The sequence below is a fragment of the Phyllostomus hastatus genome, unplaced genomic scaffold (assembly GCF_019186645.2).
Source record: "Phyllostomus hastatus isolate PE091 unplaced genomic scaffold, TTU_PhHast_1.1 phas_contig_1, whole genome shotgun sequence".
NCBI classification, from domain to species: domain Eukaryota; kingdom Metazoa; phylum Chordata; class Mammalia; order Chiroptera; family Phyllostomidae; genus Phyllostomus; species Phyllostomus hastatus.
The window spans coordinates 27103325-27123775 of NW_025333498.1; the positions used below are offsets into that span (position 1 = coordinate 27103325).

Below are 20451 nucleotides of genomic sequence, written 5' to 3' on the forward strand. Positions count from 1 at the left end.
AGTTTTGAATGCTCGCAAATACACAAAACTGCACATTACCAAGCTACTTGGGTAAAAGGAATGTAGAGTAATACAAGGCTCTTCTTTTATATGCCAGTAAAATATCTTTTTTAAAAAAACAAGTAGAAAACAGACATGGCAAGAAACAATCAAAAGCACAAGATTTCCAAGTATTCAAGTAACAAGCTGATAGTCAGAGAGAACTTTTTAATAAGATTCCCAGTGTTTTGCTGCAAATTTTGTGCTCAGTATTCTACATTACTGGACAACTTTAATATATGTACGTATGTGACATTATGACCTTATTCTAGATCACAAATATCTCAACACTATTCAGTTAAAATCCTTTCTGCATTCATCACTGTAACAGTTGAAAATGGGGTTTTTTTGCATCACTTGATACTATTATGAAGCCGAGGCATACTCTTAGATACCTTAACATTGTACATTAATTTCAAAATGCTTAATTTACCATGTACATGACTGAATTGAGGCCAAAAGAATTGTGACCTTTTACTAAAATTTTTAAAGTAATAAAACATCATGGTTGCATTATAAAATTTAAGGAAAAAATACGCTAACCTGAAAATGTTGGATTTTACTTACTAGATTTAATTTACCAGATTTTTCGAAAATTTATTCCTATTCATGTCCCAGACTACTGCTACAAACAGGAATAAACATTATCATCTATGAGGTTGTCATAGAAAGACAAAGAAAAGCACATTTCTGGCAGTGTGTGTTTGTCCAGGTTAGTAATGCCATGAGATTATGAGCGAAGTTGATTTGTATATTTTACTTAAAGAAAAAATCACAAGTTGATGTTTTTATTTTTTTTAATTGCACAGACTTTAAACTACATTAATAAATTCTACTTTCTTCCAGGATAAGTGTCTTTTCCAGAAATAAACATATCACTTGACATTTTTATTACTTTTTGTTTCTGAATGCATGCTTAAATAGATCAAAGGAGCACAGTCCTTAAGATTACAATTAAAATGGACCAAATTAAGATTCTAATAGTACTGACTTCCCCTTAATGTAATTTAAAATGTGTAAACTGGCACTGGAAATAGAAGTGAAATACCTGACATTTCATTATTTGGCAGTTTTTTAGGTATAGTAGGTGTTACTGCACTGTTATTTGAATTGAAGCATCTCATGTATGTAACAGATTTTGTATGATACAAAACTTTACAGCAAGCTATTTGAATGTTTACTTAAAAAATTCTCAAAATGACATGGAAACATGTTTACTGTACAAATAAAAGCTTAGACATTAAGAGTGTACATTATTCAATAATTTAGATCATAAGAAAGCCGGGCATGAATTAACCAGTACAAACTACCATGCTAACATGACATGTTAATATTTCAGTCAATCACAACTGACTTCAGAACAGTATAGTAACTGAACCACCTATAAGCTGGGTGTTAAGATTCTAGACTGCTAAGCCATATCATCATCCTTCTTCAATGTGAATGACAGTGTGCTTACATTAGCTTTTTCCTACAATAATTCCATTTAAAATTATTTTTTATGGTTCAGTTAATACCACCTCACATTATCAAATATATTTAAGAAAAAATTTTTCAGCCAAAGGTACAAATTATATGGATTTATATACATATTTTATAAAACAGACCAAATGAATTTAACAGTCAAGTATATAAAATTATTAATTTCAAAATGATTATAATTATGTCATTTCCAGGGTTTTTTTAAAGTAAAAGTTGATTTAAAATTATATGTTCATAACATGTTTTTTTTTCAAGATACCACTAACCATTCATCCTCCATTTTTAAAGAAACATAGTTTTATAAAAACTGTATTAATTTGGTCACCAGCTATACTAAAGTTATGTCAATTTATACAGTAGTGGCCCCATATCCATGGTTTCAGTTACCTGAGGTCAGCTGTGGTCTAAAGTTATAAAATGGAAAACTCCAAAAATAATTCATAAGTTTCAAACTGCGCCCTGTTCTGAGCAGTGTGAAGAAATCTCCAGCTGCCCCAGGCCATCCCTCCTGGGACATGACTCATCCCTTTGGCCACCATGTCCATGCTGCATGTGCAGTACAATAAGATATTTTAGGACATAGAAAGAGGCCACATTCACATAACTTTTAATACAGTATATTGCTCCCGTTGTTAATTTCTTACTGCATTTAATTTACAAACTAAACTTTACCACATATGTGTATGTACAGAAAAAACATAGTATAAAGAGAGTTAGGTACTATTTCTGGTTTTAGGCATCATTGGTGGGTCTTGGAATGCATCCACCTGGATGGATCAGGGGGACTACTGTATTCGCATTTAATCTGGAGAAGATACTCAGCTCATGTGTAAGAAAAATATGTGTTTTAGTAAATCTTCATTAAGAAGAACTTAAGGTTTTGCCAAAAAAGGGTCTGGCTTAATTATAAGAGCTTATACCAGGGATTTTAAAGGCTAAAAACCTGGTGACCCAACTTTGCAACTGCAAGAGTGCTCTCACTCAGAAACGTGGCTGGGCGTCTGCGATGCTCCACACCCACAGATGCCGAAAGACTTACTGGCTTCCTAACGCCCAAACCACCAGCGAATACTGTCAGGAAAGTCAGAGTTTTAATTTCTGAATATTTAAGCAAAGTGGTATATCACTTGACTTTTTCTAATGTTATGAACAGTTGGCATCATATATAAACAACAATTAAGTTTAACAGAAAATCTAAATGTTGACATTTCATTAAAATGTATCATTTCCAGAAAAATCTAGATTTAGCAAAAGATGCCATTTTAGGTAATCTGTGTCTTCAGTAACAAATTAAAGTGCAGAGAGAAAAGTTGTTTAAAAACTTTTTTCCATAGATGCCAACAAAACACACTGAAAAAAGTATGTAAAGAATAAAAAAGGAAAAATCATGCCTCCTATAGTCCTATTTCACTATATATTATTTTATTGCCCACCTAAGGCAATTTAAAATAAAATTTTAGGAACTACAGTGTCCTTCTTCACAAAGACTTGTGAGTTTCTGTTCTCTAATAATGTGATTAAGAATGAACCCCATTATGACTGTGGCACAAAATCCAGGATTGCCCTTCTAGCTCGCCTACAAATCCCAACAAAAATTGAAAGTAACATTTGTAACCTGCAGGTAAGTATAAATTAGTTTCATATAGGCTTTTATCATTTGGCTTCTTATATATATAATCTTAAAAATTAAAGTTAAGAGATATTTACATCAATTAATCATACAGCAATATTTGATGACATTATACAGATATCCATAAAGTGATAACTTTTCTAAAAGCAGAAACATCCCAAATACAAAAACATCTTTTATTGTTTTGAATTGTGTGCTACAATGAAAACACATTATTTTTATATATAACAAATTAAAGTGATATATATATATATCACTTTAAAGTGATATATATATATATATATATATATATCACTTTCATATATATATCATGAAGGGAAGAGATTTAACAGGTAGAAACATGGAGAAGCCCCGCCAAAAGCTTTAAGTCAAAGTAGTCCAATTTGTTTCTTCCAGTCAGAAACATTCACAGTACTTTCTTCAGCTTTCAAATTCTAGGCATTCAAATTGTCATAGTGCCCTGCAAAAACTAATATGTAAGCAAAATCATCAGCTGTTAACAATAAAATGGTATTTGTTTATTATATTCCATAAAAGCATTTTCAAAAGTTGAGAAAGTTTGATTTTCCAAGTCTTATAATTCAACCAGTATATACTAGTAGGGTAATGGTGACCCTGTAACTTCTACAAATAAAACAAAACAAAACAAAACAACAGCACTAAAATATTAAAAAACACATGAGCCCTGGCTGGCGTAGCTCTGTGGATTGAGCACAGACTGTGAACCAAAGCATCACAGGTTCGATTCCCAGCCAGGGCACATGCCTAGGTTGCAGGCCATGGCCCCCAGCAACCGTACATTGATGTTTCTCTCTCTCCTCTCTCTCTCCCTCTCTCTCTCTCCCCCACTCCCTTCCCACTCTAAAAATAAATAAATAAATCTTTAAAAAAAAACCACACACATGAAACATAACTTTCCTATAAAATCTTTTTTTAAAAAAACCTGAATTCAGGTTAATAGCAACCACTTGAAATAAGAAATGAAACAGCTTTATAATCCATTATAAATGAAAATTTCCTATCTCTATTAGAACTAAGAAAGATCACTACAAGTAAACTACTCTTCATAAAAATAATGGTAGTTTTGCCCTTGAAAATGATTTAGAGGGTAAACTGTCAAAACCCTGTCATAGCCCTGACTGGTGTGGCTCATTAGGTTGGGCATCATCCAGCAAAGCGAAAAGTGGCCAATTCAAGTCCTGGTCAGGACACACACATAGGCTACAGGTTTAGTCCCTATCAGCGTGTATATGAGAGGCAACCAATAGATTCCTCCCCATCTCTGTCCCTCCCTTCCTCTGTTTCTAAAAATAATAAAATAAAAAAATTTTTTAAGAAAACCTCTCATAAAATTTCACAGTATTTTTTATGTTTAATATTAAGTCAAGTTGGTATTTGTACCAATACTGAATCTTATATTTACACTCAACTAAAAAATATAGAAAAAGATCATGGCCTATGAAATATATTACTCCCCGTATTTGTACCAGAGCCCACTTAACAGTTTTTGATAACTATGAACACTTCTGGAACACAGTGTAAATATCAAAAGTTTAACAGGATACTCACATCATCATATACGAAATTCACAACCCCTTGTTGTAAGTGATCTCTTCTCCTAAAGAAATCTTTGAACAAAAAAATTACTTCTTTATTATAACTGAAAATCTACAGTTTCAAATACATGGTATCCCCACATACTAAAAAGTGAATAAATTCATATTCAATAAGAAAACCTACAAAACTGGGCTATAACAATTTTTCATTATTTGTAGTCCAAAAAAATTTGAAGCCTTAACACTCTGACTAGATTCAATAATGAATGGAGGAAAAACATGTAATATTATAAACTTGCTATACTTAAGAAAAATAGCTATATGATACTGCACCCATTTTTAAATGATACATACCTGTCAATGCTCGAAGCTTCACACAACAAGCAACATAATCGTCAAAGAAGATCCTGCCATTCTTGCTATAACGTTTAACAATAGCACTTAATGTTTGAGGACTCAACCTATAACCTAATAAAAAGGGAGTGATAAATTAAAATTTCTAAAACTAAACACCATAAGAAGACCACAACAAACATTGCATTCTTGTTAACAGTCATAAAACATATTAACTTTCAAAATGCATTCCACAAAAAATATTAAAAACAAAACTCAATGTTAGAAACAAAACATTCATATTAAAATTGATTAAAGCAACTATTCATTACTAATAGTGGTACATAAACATCATAATTCTAGCTTATAAATCAAAGCTAAAGAATAATCATTTTTTAAAATATATTTTGATTTTAAAATTGTCTAGGTATTTCATAGGTTTTAATGTTTCAGTATTTCAATTCTGTAATTTTGTTTTTTTACCCTTCAGGTATTTTTTTTATTTGTGTTTTTATTTTTTATTAAGGTATAGTGGCATACAACATTATACTTCTGGTGTACAACATAATAATTTGATTATTTGTATGTATTGCAAAATAATTACCAAAATAAGCCTAGTTAACATTTGACACTATACATAGTACAAATGTGAAATAACTTTCACCATTTGGCATCTTATATAATCTATCTTTATAAGTTTTTTTTTTTCTTGTTATAAGAACTTTTAAGATCTACTTTTCAGCAATTTCAAATACGCAATACAGTATTATTAACTATAATCACCATGGTGTGTATTAAATCCCCATGACTACTTATTTTATAATTGGAAATCTGTACTTTTTGCCCTCCTTTCACCCATCAATTCTGTAAATTACATAGTTCTTTAAAGACTAACAAAGCAAAGATTATCAATGATCTTTGCTGTCACTCAAATCCTATATTTCCCATTGAATATTTTACTTACAAGTGTCTTTTATAAACAGAGAAGATTTGAGGATCAACATGGTCATTCAGAAAGAGAAGAAATAGAAAAGTACTATTCCGCTATGTCCCATAACCCTTCCTTGGTTCTTTGTTATCTAGGCCTGTGGTCTCCAAAAGTTTTTAATTGTATGCTCCTATAAGTAAAATGTTTGGGATCATTCATTCTATTATATGTGCATTAATTTAGTTTTAAATTCTATATGTGTATCACTGTTTGATTATTTACACTTTAAAATAGATCTAAAACTAGTATTTAAAAGGAATGAAGTAAAAATAATTAGAAATACAAATTAATATATTCTACTTTGTGCATCCCTGTAGATGGTCTTATGTATTTAATGATGTGCATGCACTTTACTGTGAAGAATGAAGGCCCAGAAGCATTGTCGGTATTATTACTGAGTTAGTAGATATGGACCAAAGACACTAATGCACTCAAAGGAAAAACAATAAAACTAAATGAATTGGAGAAAATTCTATGTGTAGATATAATAAAACATAATGCAGAAAGCTTGCTAAAAGTAAATAAAAGGAAAGGAATAAACTGATAGCAGCAGCAAGTAAAACATGCACACTAATGTAATTACATACAAATCCATTTTGAGCTTTCTATTAGAAAGTTACAATCTGGATGTGATACTGACTAAATTCTTATGATTTCCCACAGCATTCTTAGAAAAATAATTACAAATTTGAATAATCCAGAATACCTCTTTGTATATTCAACTGCCTATGTGAACTCTTTAGTGGTTTTCTTTTCTGCAAAAGGTTAATTTTTAAACATTACTAATTAAGGAACAAGTTTAATCTATTAGTTATTAAGGCTCTATAATAGAACCTTATGTTTATATGGCCAGGATTGTCCCTGAAATGACCTTTATAAAACAAAACAAATCACTAGTTTTGACTTCTTTAAATTGGAGTTTGAGGTAATTTGCATTGGGCTCAGATTTTAACTTTCAAAAGTTAATCTTCTTACAAATCTATTTTATTTAGAAGTGAGTATAAATAAAATCACAAAGGTAAACATAATTAAGAAAACTACTTAAAATTGTGTTAACTGTAAGCAAGTTAAACACCATTGTATATGATCACTTTTCACAAGAAAGTAGACTTAGAACCTTAGCTTATCAGAGATTAATAAAAATAAAATTAAAGTGTTTTAAAATATCCTAAAAAACATACTTCCCATTTGGAGGTATTTTAATGTCTACTGTGTGTTCTATACTACATAAGAAAAAAAAAAGATGTTTTTTATTGCTGAAAAGCTAGATTATGGAGACCTCTAACTGAGATAGGCCTTTGCTGTAGAATTGGAGGCTTTACCAAGTTACAAAAGAACATAATATAAATGGTAAGTTCTAAAAACTAGAAAAATACATTTAAATACACTCAACAGAGAAAATTCTTAAGTTATTTTATTATCCAGAATGTATGAAAGTTCATCTTTTGAAAAAATAATGGATAAAATGATTTTTTTGTGAAAGGTTTTTAGTAAGAATTTACCTACAACCTTGAAATCAAACTAGGCAACAGCTGGTACAATAATATATCCCTTCATTACTTAACAAAATGAAATAATTAAGTTTCATCTGATCAAAGGACAAAGATAACTGAGATGTACGCTGAAGAATTTTAATGTTCTTACCCATAGCGGCGATGGCTTGGTTAAGTTCATGGTGCTCCACTGTGCCGCTCTGGTCTTGATCAATGGTTACGAAGTTTTGTTTCCAGCCATTAAGGGCTGTCCAAAGTTCTTTGAATTCATTAAATCCCATTTTTCCTGTGTAATCTCTCTGAGAGTTTTATTAACAAAAATAAATTTTGATACCAAGAGAACTTACCTAACCCAAAACTCCAAATCATTGACCCCAAAAGCTAGGTTGCCTCTGCAAGAATTAGCAAAACTCAACATTTGAGTAAATTTCTATGCAGGACTGGAAAAGTATGGAATTCAAACAGGATCTTACAAAGTATTTTTAAACTCTAGTTTACTGTGGTCATCTATAGCCAACAATTTCCTTAAAATGCAGAAAGCAATTATTCAATAGTCTTTTCTATTTTTATTCAAGGATACATCCAACATGGCAATCATAATTCTGCAGGTTTCCAAACTGAAGGCTATAAAACACATTCATTATTTGAATTAGAGTCTGCCCAATTTTATCTATGTAAGATTATGACAATTTCTACTGGCAAATTAAAATTTGGTAAAAAATATACAATCACTCCAATCAGCAAACTTTGAATGTTAGCCACCCACAATAAAATCATAATCACCATCATCATCATCATCATCATCAAGAAAGTTACTACTACCTTCAAACTACTGACATTAAGGGGATTTAGACAATTAAATGAACAATTATAAAGTAACTGAAAATTGCTGTTACAGAAGAAAAGGAGGGCTTTAGTCCTCCTAACACAAATACAAATGGGGTGTAAGCAGAAGTTTGACATATACTGTGAGCACAAAACTTGAAGGAGTTAGTGATTTGGTTGAGTATGGCATACATGTGAGGGAGCTGCACATGATGGCATCAGAAAGACAGGTGAGGCCCAGATCGTGAGAGTCTTGAATGCCACATTAAAGATTAGGCCAATGGAAGTCACTGAAGTATTCTAAGGAGCAGAGGGACAATTCTAAGATCTCCATTAGTTTACAATGACTAGACTGTGAAGTGAGATGAAAATAGATGTAGGTAAATCATTTGGTAGTTTTATTGCAACTGACCAAGTAAGAGAAGATAAGTTTTCAAACTAAAGCATCTGTTCCTCCACCTTGGGGTGGGGGAGGGGGTAAAGAAAGGAAGAAGAAATAAATAAAACTACCGTAAAGTCAGGAATTATTAAAAATATTAACTTTCTTGTAATCATAGAACTATAACCGAGGACTCACTAAGTAGAATTTAATTTCTCAAATCCTTATCATAATTATATTCAACTAGTATGTGATTTATCTCAAGATAAATTATAGTCCTCATAAAGGAGACATTATATCAACACAGTTAAGCTTATAAAGTTATAGCAGCTAGTAGCTCACTAAGATAAATAAGTAAAATTGCTTAAAGTTAGTTGGTTTATTTTATGCTATTTGATATTTTTGAAATTCTATAAAGAACCAAATTATTTCAGCTAAATTTTGGACCCATTAAGAAAAAAATATAAAACATTTCACAAGTTAAAATAGCTGATTTTCTTTAAATTGTTTAATAATTGTGTCAATGTTAGAATAGGTGGTTACAAACAATTTCAACAGACACTCGAGGAGCATTTACTGTGAACCAGGTAGTGTTTCATGATTTCACATAAACATGCCACATGCACTATAACCCTAATTTCACAATTAAAGAAACAGAGGACCAGAAAGCTAAACTTTCCCAAGTTCACAGAGCTAATTAAGTGGAGGAGTCAGCACTGAAGCCCTGCATTTCTTCATACAGAAACTGCAGGAACAGGGATGGGAACAAAGGTTACATGAGAAATTACTGGAGTGCTAATTCCATTATTCGTCAAGCGAAGGATACCTGTTTTGCTTTCAAGTGAACATGGCACACATTCATTAGGTGGGAGAGTCTCAATAGATGAGAATAAACAGTAAAAATGGACTCATCAAATAAGCACACCTTTATTCTCAAAATAAGATCAAATATATATGATTAAATATTTTGACAAAGAATAAAAAGTGAGGATTTTGAGGAAAGTTGATGGAGTTCCGCTCTCTCCCACCATACCCCATTAGAATAGAAAGTAAATTTTTTTAAGTCATAAACCTTTAAAGAAAAAAGGGAAGAAACAAAGCAACAAAATTTTGCAAGCTAAAACTAGAAGGACAACTAAAAAAGAAAGAAGGAAACTAGAAGGAAAACTAGATGGACATGAGTTAACTAATGTAGATCTGAGCAAGTGTTTCCCTGAACTTGCAATAAGAAAAGCTGAGAAGCAGCCTCGTTACCCTGGAGAAGACCCCAAAAGTTTAAGAATTGGCAACACTTCTGTAAATGGATGTGAAGGTAAGATAAGAACAGAAGGCATGGTTGAATGCCTACTTAAGGAGAATTTAGAGCTCCAAATCACCCCCTGGCCTCAGCTACATGGACAGCTACTACGTCTGTTCCCATCCCAGCAGAAGTCTCAGGTTTTATTCCCTGGAGAAGCCTGTGGACTACAGGATTCCAGAACAGGGCCACCTACTGAAAACAAGGCAATGAAATGACAATGTACAAAAGGCTGGGAGCCCTGCTGAGTCCTCCCTCCTCCTTTCCAGACAGAAGATTAGCTGGACAACCAGCCCAAAAGGAAATCCCTAAAGATACGAACACCCAGTATTGCTCAGCAAACTGCGGAGCCTAACCACCATCAGACATGGAAGTCAACAATCAATACCTAAGCATGATCTCAGAGCTGCTAACTAGCATTTTAGTTGACTATGACTATCCAAGGATCACTGACACCCGAGAAAGACATCTAATATGAAAGATAATCTAACACACAAGCTGGAAAAAAAATTGTTGGCAACAAAGGTTATGTAGAAAGAGAGAAACTTTAATAGTCTCAGAGATAAGGAAAAGGAAAGATAATATATTCATGGAAAAAAAAAGAAGCTCTTGGAATTTAAGAACATGATAGCAGATAAAATTCAATACAAGGCTTAGAAAATAGATAATGTCCCCCAAAATTGAGGAAAACGAGAAATAGGAGAGAAAAGATAAGTGATCCATTCCAAATAACAGGCATTCCAGAGAGACAAAATGAAGAAAACAGCACTGAAGAAAATTCCCCAGAGCTAAAGTGAATGAGTTCCCAGAACAGGGGTGCTCACTGGGTTCCCCACACAACACAACTAGGCACATCACTGTGAACTACTAGACTAGGAACAAGATTTCATAGGCCTCAAGAGAAGAAAGACAAATGACATACAGAGTGACAATAGAAGCTAGAAACAATAGAGCAATACCTTTTAGATTTTAAGTGAAAATGATTTTTAACTTAGAGTCCTAAACCTGACCAATCGCTTAATTCTGAGGATAGCATGAAAGCATTTTTAGATGCAGTCTCAAAAAATTTACCTCCCATGCACTCCTTTATTCTAATTAATGTTACAGTTTATAGAATTAAAAAAATGACCAGAGATAAAATAAAGGGGAGACCCAGAGAGAGAAAAGACAGCTCCTGAATAATGGTGATGGAATGCCAGTATGACAGCTCTGCACAGAAAGTAAAGCACGGCACAAAGCTCCAGGATAATGATTAATAGCAGGAAAGTAAAGTTATGTAAAATGGAAAAGTAATCATATCTATCACAAGATCCAAGAAGAGCATTTAGATAGTAACAATAAGGCAAATACTGATGATTGATCTAATGTAAATTACTATATAGCCATACTGAATGGGTGGGAGGATGGCAAGGGTTACTGTGTGAAGTGCAGGAAAAAAGGTGAGTTTAAGACTGAGAGTAAATCCTCATGTCCCATAGTAGGACATCATCTGATAACCATCAAAACTGAAAACAATTGTGATTACAAAGCATGCTATTTTGAGATCTGGAGGCAAACTTCAAAATAGTGAGCTGAAAAACCTGAAAGAGGTTTCTTCTATGAATGGTTAACATTGGGGAGGTAGGCATGCACAACTAACAGTTATTTTCATAACACACTTCACAGAACTATTTGACTCTTTAACCTATGTACATGTATGTCTGTGATAAAATTATTTTAAGTGTGGAAACAAAACATTAGAAAATGAATTTCCCATTTCAATTTCAACAGAGGGAAAAAAGATCTCACGAGAATAAGTTCCACTAATTCCAGACTGTGTCAAACATTTCTGAAGTTCTTCTGCATCCACTTCACCATCCTGTTAAAAATAATTATAACTTGATTTAATGTACAGTTGTATAAAAGCATATTAAAATGCTAATTGTCTATCCTAGGCTAATCAATAAATGTTATCTTCAAAATATTACTCTACTATCAACTACAAAATAATTGACAAATATTGACAGCAAAGGCATATTAAAGACCATGAAATATGAAGGTTTTCACAATCAATTAATTTATCAAGCATTTCAAGTACAATTTATTCTCTCCCTGTCTGGAAAACAGCTTAAGCATTCTGTACTATAATAGCTGAAAGCATGTGTTTTGTGACAAACACTGCACCTCTACTTAAAACAGTTGGGAAAATGCCAAAAATATCTTCAGAAAAGTCTCAAAAACTTTCCTTTTATGGCAGTTTTGGTGGGAGATTATTTCTAAAGGATACTGATGGAGGAAATAGCTTTGCCCTCTACCACTACTCCACCCAGCAAAATCTGCATTCCTTACATTTTATTAGTACACTTCTAATTACTGCTCAAACATTCTTGGCTTGAACATATGGGAAATAAGGTTTCAATGTAAATAAGAAATCAATGGAGGTGAAACAGGTTGAACAGTCTCATGTTTCAGTACCTCGTCTTATTATCTACAAACAGAGGAGAATAATTTACCTGGAAGCGTCAAATATTCAATACATTCTCACAAATGTAAAACAATAGCTCTGAGAAAGGTTCAAGGAGACAAATTTAAAACATGTACTTTGTAAGAGACCCAAGAAACAACAACAACAAAGAACTTTTACAAACTACTGCTAATAAGTATTAGCAATACTCATATTCTGAACTTTAGCATGGAGTTCCTCATAAAAAACGTTCCAATGGGTCTAAAGGAATTAAAAAATACTGGGAAGCACTCCCATCAATGAGCCCTTCGTGTAGTATTCACTACACAGAGCATCTAAGTGTTCCCTTCTCCGCCATCCATGTTTTTGTGATTTTGCTTACAAAGTTTAAATTCTGTAGTTTGAAAATAGTATTTTAAAAAACTGTGAGGACACAATCCAGATTGTGAAGACAATCACAGAATCACACATAAGGAAGGGTAACACGGGGAAGGAAAGGGATGACATGGAAGGGGGACCGGAAGAAGGAGGAATGCCGCAAAAACTGCATGCGAAATAAGTTTATGAACCAAAAGTCAAAAATACGTGGAAAAATCTAATGTTCAAAAAGACAGCCAATAAAAATTAGCAATTTTAGAACAAATTCATACAAGATGAAATTAATTTTATAGAGCAATCATTAAATCAAATACATTAAGAAAATGTAGAGAAATAATTGAATAACTTCCATTTAGAAAGAATAAAAAAATCCTTTAACAAATATTTCCTGAGCAACCTACTATATACAAGCACCGTTAAAAGGACTAGGTATCAAATATTATCTAAAACAAATTCCTCATCTTCATAAGAGTTTACATGTTAGTAGCAGAAGAGAGACAATAAAGCAGAAATTACTTTTGACGGTATTAGGTACTAAGAGAAAAATATAGCCAGGTAAAAGTAATAAGGAATGTGTGCATTGGCCCTGAGGAGAAGGCAGTGCTATTTTATACAGATGGTTAAGGAAAGCCTAACTGATAAAGTGAATTTTGAGAAAGATCTGAACAAAGTAAAGGAATAAGCTCTGCAGACATCTGAGGGAAGAGTGTTTCAGACCTGAGCTATCTCAAATAGCCACAAGCCATGTGTTCCACTGGATCCTTAGACTGGGTTAGTCTGAACTGAGATACTGTGTAAGTATAAAATACACACCAGATTTCCAAGATTTAGTACCAAAAAAAAGAAACATATCTTATTAAGAAATTTTACACTGAGAACACTGATATGTTAATATTTTGATATATTTGAGTTAAATATATTATTAAAATTCATTTCACGTATTTCTTTCTACTTACTCAAGGCTTTAAAACTACCTATGTGGCTTACACTTGTGGCTCATATTGCATGTATTTTGGCCAGTGCTGCTATAGGCAAAGAAACAAGCATAAATGTCAGAGGATGTTCTTGGTGTTGCTAAAATCCTTACCCAATCACCTCTAGCCTTCTTTCCCTCCATCACTTGTTTCCTACATGTCCATCTCTCTGACTGGACACAGACCTTCTAAGTCAGTATCTGAGTTTCATTGCCCTTTGCATCGCCAAGTCCTAGCACAGTATCTAGAACAAAGCAAGTTAGTTGTTTAGGAGAATAAAGATAATTGTCTTGGCTAAAGACAATTCTTGGTTAAATTATAATTGTTTCTTTCAGTTTGTGGCCAAATTCACCTACTATTTCAAACAGTTAAAATATCAGAATGTCTTGTGCAAATGTGGATTAAATTTAAAAATCTAAAATCTAATATAAATAAAACTCAATTTTACATGTGCTTTTTACAGAATGTTCAGTCAGAAAAAACAACTTGAACAGCTCTATTAAAAGCTTTAACCAACAGAAAGCATTCTCTAAGTACACTACTCCATATTCCAATTTCATCCATTGTATGAAAACACACTGTCTTAACTGACTAATAAACAATGTCTTAGTAAACTACCTAAGAAAGTGATCACTTTGGATCTTGTTACCTGCACTTAAAACTGGCAAATCACAATCAACTGTGTGATCCCGCTACAAAATTTGGTGGCATTGGTAGTGGAAAACTGCATTTTCTAATTAAAAAATAAGAGCTTTAGATAGATAATTAACAAAAAATCAATTGCCATTGGTTAGGTTAATTGCCATTGACAGGCAGCAAGATTTTAAAATAATATTCAAATTCAGGTCATATTTGTTCAGTTAATCTTAATCTCCACTTATTTATCTATCATAAAAGGGTACATCCATTCTACCCACCTCACAGATTGGCTGTGTGGAAAAGTGGAAGCAGTCTGCACGCTAAAGTTGTTGTTGGTATTACTGAGATGCACGATGTGTGTGTGTGCCCATGTGAGTAAGCATGCGTGTGTGTCTGTCTGTATTTATGAAGGTACAAACCAGAATTTCCTTTAATCAACTGATGAGTGAATTATCACTGTTCAGAAAACATCATCCTATAAAAAGGAACACTGCAGAAACCTTTAACTGGACACTTCTCATAGAGCACCATTAATTATGAGGCCTATCATAAAAGAATATAGCTGTAGAGGTGAGTTCAGCAATTAGGTTCTAGGACCATGATAGTGTAAATCAGATATGATACCTGATCCTAAACCTAGGCAAAATTCAACATATAAAAGAAATGACTAAATATTTGGACTAAAAATTAAAAATGAGATAATTTATGTAGCCATTCAACACATTTATTGTTGAATGTGGGAACACAATATATTCCTAGTGCCAACTTGGTAGGAGAGAATACGCCAAGAGTCATGTCCTTGTGGAGTTTGACTATTCAAAAGCACAAGACTGGAAAAATTGAGGAAAGTATCAAATAGTACAAACATAGCAAACTACTGTTGAAAACTGTTACATTGAAATAGTTCAGAAGTCAAATAAATGTCTCTACATATATAGGTCCACTTCCTATGTTTTAAGATATAATTTTATAAAATGGATTTATTATATAGTCAGTTACAGATAACATTTATTCTCAGTATTATACTATTTAAAAGTTCCTTGCATGTAAGAATGGTGTAATGTAAAGGATTACATTTAGCTGCAATTAAAAAATTCTATTAAAGAGGATCAAACACTTAAGGGTCTACTGTTTTATACAGGAAGGCTGGGGTAGGTAGAGCATGACTGTCTGGCAACTAACTGAATGATGCCACCCATGTGTACATGCAGACCTCTTTTTCCAAGTCCTCTCTGGCTCAGTCTCCCAGACCACCCTTTCCTACTTTTAGTTAAATGAACTATGTTCGGGCTTCCTGCTAACAGACTTTTTAAAATAAAACAACTACCCTCATATCTGATCTCACAAAGAAAATTAGTCTAGATAAGTTTAAAATACAAACTTGATATACACATAAAATAATTAAGTAAAAAATGAGCATTTCTTTTAAATAGCAATCGTTTCAAAAACGGGTATTTGTGCAATGTATTTAGCATCTCACCTGTCCAGCAACATCAGTAAAGTACCTCCACATGGGGTCTTCCGCTGAATAACTGTTGGAATAAGCTGGGTATCCCAAGTATCCACCAGGGGGCACATATGGCCCTGCTCCTGGCACTGGCTGTCCCATCAGCATCTGCATTCCAGGCATCTGACCACTAAAATTTCCAAACTAGAAGAGTAGAAAAGGAGAAAGTTATTATTAGAAATGTCACCTATTATCCACTAAAGTTGGTTTAAAAGAAAATATTTATGCACAATCCATTGAAATGCAGAAATAGAGTTACTGAAAGCTTCCACATTTATTATCACAAAAGCTGTTAGCTAGATGCTAGCTGGCCTGCCTTAGGACCTAATTCCTTTCATTAATATGTTGTCCAGCATTAAAAGAACTGAGAAAGAAAAAGAAATCTCTAGTCACTAAGAACTTAATCTAAAAGGTGAACATGAGGCACAATTTTAAAAAGTGTTTACTGTGATCATCCCTGAAATAAACAAAAAGTAAAAAATTTAAGAAAATTTCACCTACAGGAAAACCAACAAGTAGTATAACTCAAGCCACATACTTAGAAGACTACATGGTACAATGAAATTGTAAGTCAAGGGAAACTGCATAGGGCCAAAACATCCTCGCCATCAGAAAAAAAAATTTTTAAAGCAAGACACCAATGAACAGATCAATAAAGTGATAATTCCAACCATGTTCTTTTTCAAAACTAATAAGAATAACAACAATACCAACAATAATAAAATGAAGCTAATATTTATTGAGAGCTTTTTATAGCCCTAGTACTCCAGGTACTTTCCCTCTGTTATGTGATTTGACTTTCCAACAACTCTATGAGGTATTAAAGTACTATGTCTTTTCTGCAGTTGAGGACCTGAAACTTGAAGAAGTTACCAGAATTGGGTAAGGTCAAATAACTAGTGAGAAGGAAAGCAAGATTCAAAAACAGAGTCTGACCCCAGAGGATACAAACAGTTTCCCCTATAGCTCTGGTTTCTCTCTTTTCACTTTGGAACTTGGTATACACATTTAATAATCTAAAAAGATATTTCACTCAGTATCTTTATGAGTATGAAAGTGAAAGAAATACCAAAATTGTTCTTTACTCCATTTTGAACAAAAATATTTTTCATTTACATTCTTTTTTTATACAGCGTTACCTTTCAAACATTTTTCAGTTACAGTTGACATTTACTATTGTATTAGTTTCAGGTTTACAGCAATGCTGGTTAGATATTTATGTAATTTATGAAGTGATTTCCCCCTTAAGTTTACTACCCCCCTGACATCATACAGTTATTACAAAGATTACTGACTATATTCCCTATGCTGTACTTTACATTTCCTGACTATTTTGCAACTGCTAATTTGTACTTCACCTGCATTCATTAAGTATTCAGCAGGGATTGCCAGAAAGCAAAAAAGAAAAAAATTAAGCACAAGGGGGAAAAATTTTGTAGTACTTTGAAAAACCCTAGCAGGTGGGATTTGCTAAGAGCAAAAGTATGGAGGAAGTACTCCAGGAAATGTCCTCAAGAAGGTGGTCAAAACCTAGATTCTAAAGCAATGAAGTACAAGAAAGGAAACAGTAAACATCAAAACAATATTATGGGTTAAAAACAAAATAAATAAATAAAACGGATGTGATTATTTAAAAGTTGCTTCTTTGAAAAGACAGATCATCAAAGGACAGACCAAGATGAGGAATTTAAAAAAGGAGAGTACATAACCACATATAGACTTAAATTAAAAAATATATATGGACAAATGCTAGGAATACCTTTTTACCAATATATCTGAAAATGTAAATGAAACGGGCATTCTAAAATTATATACATTACAAATACTGACTCAAGGGGGGGAAAAAAGTCCTATTTATCATAATGGCAGACTAGGAAAACTTGATTAAACTTAATAATGAAAACAATCAAAATGCTACAAAAATTTATTTTTAAACCACCTTACTGATAGAAGGAAATTTCCTGGCCAACATCTGAGGACAAGTCTGAACCCCAAGATAAAAGGATGAACAAAACTCCCAAAGCTTTTTCTCAGAGGGCAGGTGGCAATAACCAACACCTCGGCATCAGTTCCAAGGCCTCCAAGGACATGGAATGCAACCAGTTCTTACGGCATATCCAAGAATGTAGGGTTTATTAAAGACTCTCACCAACTTAAGCTTTACATAAGGAAGAAAAACTAAAAAAAATCTATTAGAAAAGAGGTTGAGCTAAATATATGAATATTAGTGAAAAGCTAATGGTGAGGTGGTGCCAAAAGATGATTACAGACCCGCTACTATACCATCTCTATTTGTTCCTTGAAGGTTCAACACAAGTTTTTTCCTAAACCAGTCAGGCAACCAATATTTTACAAAGCATCTGGCCTTATTAATAACCTTCTATTTTTCCTTCCTGACAAGCAGCATTAACTCTCCAAAAATCCAAAAATGTAAGAGCTGGTACTAGTGGTCAGAATAAGATAACCGCAAATTGTTTGCCATCTCTCCCATGCAAAGGCTGACTTTCTGCACTCCCTTGAATCTGAGTTGGACCTGTTTCAGCTTTATCTGATAGAATACAGCAGAAAATGTGCCATGTCCTTTCCAGGCTTAGGACATTAAGAGGAAGCTTCTGTTTCTCTCTTAGAACAAGGCGAGCATGAAGAAGCCCAAGACTGATCAGAGGGTGCATGTGGAGAACTGGACCTCTTAGCCACTATATAAGGCTAATCCATAAAAATGGTTTTAAAAATTCATATTATAGTAAGTTGTCTTCTTGGTGGTGTCAAAGGAGTCAAAACTGATTACTATACAGTCCTAGTTATCTGGTAACATGACTGAAGAAAAGCCAGGCTTAAAGTGTTAGTGATGTTTCATGTTGTTTTGCACGTTTTTGAATTTTTACTATAATTGTTGATTCCTAGTTTCTTCTCAGAAACTTTCAAACTACTGGTTCATTTTGGGAGGGTTACTTTAGTTAAATTGGATTATATAATCTGTAACCCCAGAAAACACGATGCATATAAACTGTAATAAATCACAACAGGCTGAAAGGAAACAAGTTGAGAGGCCAAAGTATAGAACTCCACCTCATCCCTCAGGACAGTCCCTGTAATTTATATCAGTGTGAAAATGTTTTAAAGTCCCATGGGTTTTAGCTACAATGACTAATTTTTGAGGAAGGCTCTACCTTCCTTAGGGATCTTAAATTTTCTTACATTATGATAACGCAGGACTGATAAAAGGTAAATATTGTAAAGTAGAAGTGGCCTAGTGAAACTAAGCAAGTGTTAAATCCTACATATAATATCAGTAAAGCTCAAGTTCTCTTTCTAAGTAAAAAACGTAGAATTACAATAGGAAATACACTGTATGTTATTTTCTACCCACACCCCCATTGGGTCATCCCTCATGACCATTTGTTAACATAAAGTGTACTCATCCACTTTGGACATCACTGACGTAAACACTGAAGGTCACCCGACCTTTCAGAAAAGAAAAAGCTAGACACCAGCATACTACAATTATAACTTCCAACTCAAAAGTGATGCAAAATAAAGAGTTATGTAACAAAGAGTAAACTTCCCTAACCTCAAAAAGTCTACAAGACCAGACTACACTTAGCAGAACAGTAAAGATTAGGAGGCATTTAGCATATCTTAATTTATTCATAAGCAATTTAAAGTACAGAAAACGAATGCTCAAAAAATTGAGAAAGGGGATGTCTAGCAAAACTGAGAGTCTTATGGCGGGGGACGGGAGGATGCACAACGAAAGATGACTGGAACAAGAAAAGGGTGCTTTTCCGGGGCCATTCCAGTAAAATTTCTAAAACCACAGGACACTCTTGGCTACACCAAAACGCGGCCCAGGGACAAAACTAGGCCGGGTCCGGCTTCCAGCACAGTGCGCACTACCCGCGCCACCGAGTGCCAGGGACTGGAGATTCACCGGCTGGGGGCGGATCGGGTACTTTGGCACCGTGACCAGGGGTGCCACGCCCCGCGAAAGCAGTTGCCTCGGTGAAACTGCCAGGACTCACCCCTCCTCCGTATCCCGGATAGGCCATGACCAGCGGAGCTGGCGTCCCCGTCTGTGTTCACCCGGCTGCGTGCAAAACGTACTTGCAGGTACAGACGCAGAGGAGACAGAATTGAAGACGCGCCTGCGGAGCCGTGGGAGTCTCTGAGAAGGCCTTCAGGTGAAGTCCAGCCCCGCCCTACTAGGTTCCGATTGGCTGAGTGTCGGAGCCCTCCCCCTTCTGGAAGCTAATCCCACCCATCTCGTCTCTGATTGGCTTCACTCACCCAGCTTTCTCCTGCTCATCGCCTATTAGCTCGCTTAGACCTCCAGCTCTCCACTAAACCGCGAAGAAGGGTGAGGCGGTATCTTCCACTCTCTTCGGAAAAGTTCTCCAGACCTAAGTTTCTTTTCTCTTTAGGGACTCCATATCGGGCATGACTTACCCTGCTCTCTCACTTTTTTGAGCTAGACTTCCAAATACACAT

General features: G+C 34.1%; 1 protein-coding gene across 2 annotated transcripts; it reads right to left on the reverse strand.

Annotated features, from left to right (window-relative positions):
• Positions 1-822: 822 nt before the first annotated feature.
• On the reverse strand, positions 823-20159 carry GCA (grancalcin). Of its 2 annotated transcripts, none has more exons than XM_045860086.1 (8): positions 20068-20159; positions 15937-16107; positions 11811-11880; positions 8102-8145; positions 7673-7820; positions 5062-5175; positions 4721-4779; positions 823-3620 (listed from the first exon to the last, which is right to left on the reverse strand). In XM_045860086.1, the coding sequence occupies exons 2-8, from the start codon at positions 16084-16086 to the stop codon at positions 3594-3596; spliced, it is 612 nt and encodes a 203-aa protein (XP_045716042.1). In that variant the 5' UTR covers positions 16087-16107; positions 20068-20159; the 3' UTR covers positions 823-3593. The 2 variants fall into 2 exon arrangements, with proteins under 2 accessions (XP_045716042.1, XP_045716007.1); XM_045860051.1 differs by having other exon boundaries at positions 19986-20147.
• Between the last annotated feature and the right edge of the window lie 292 nt (positions 20160-20451).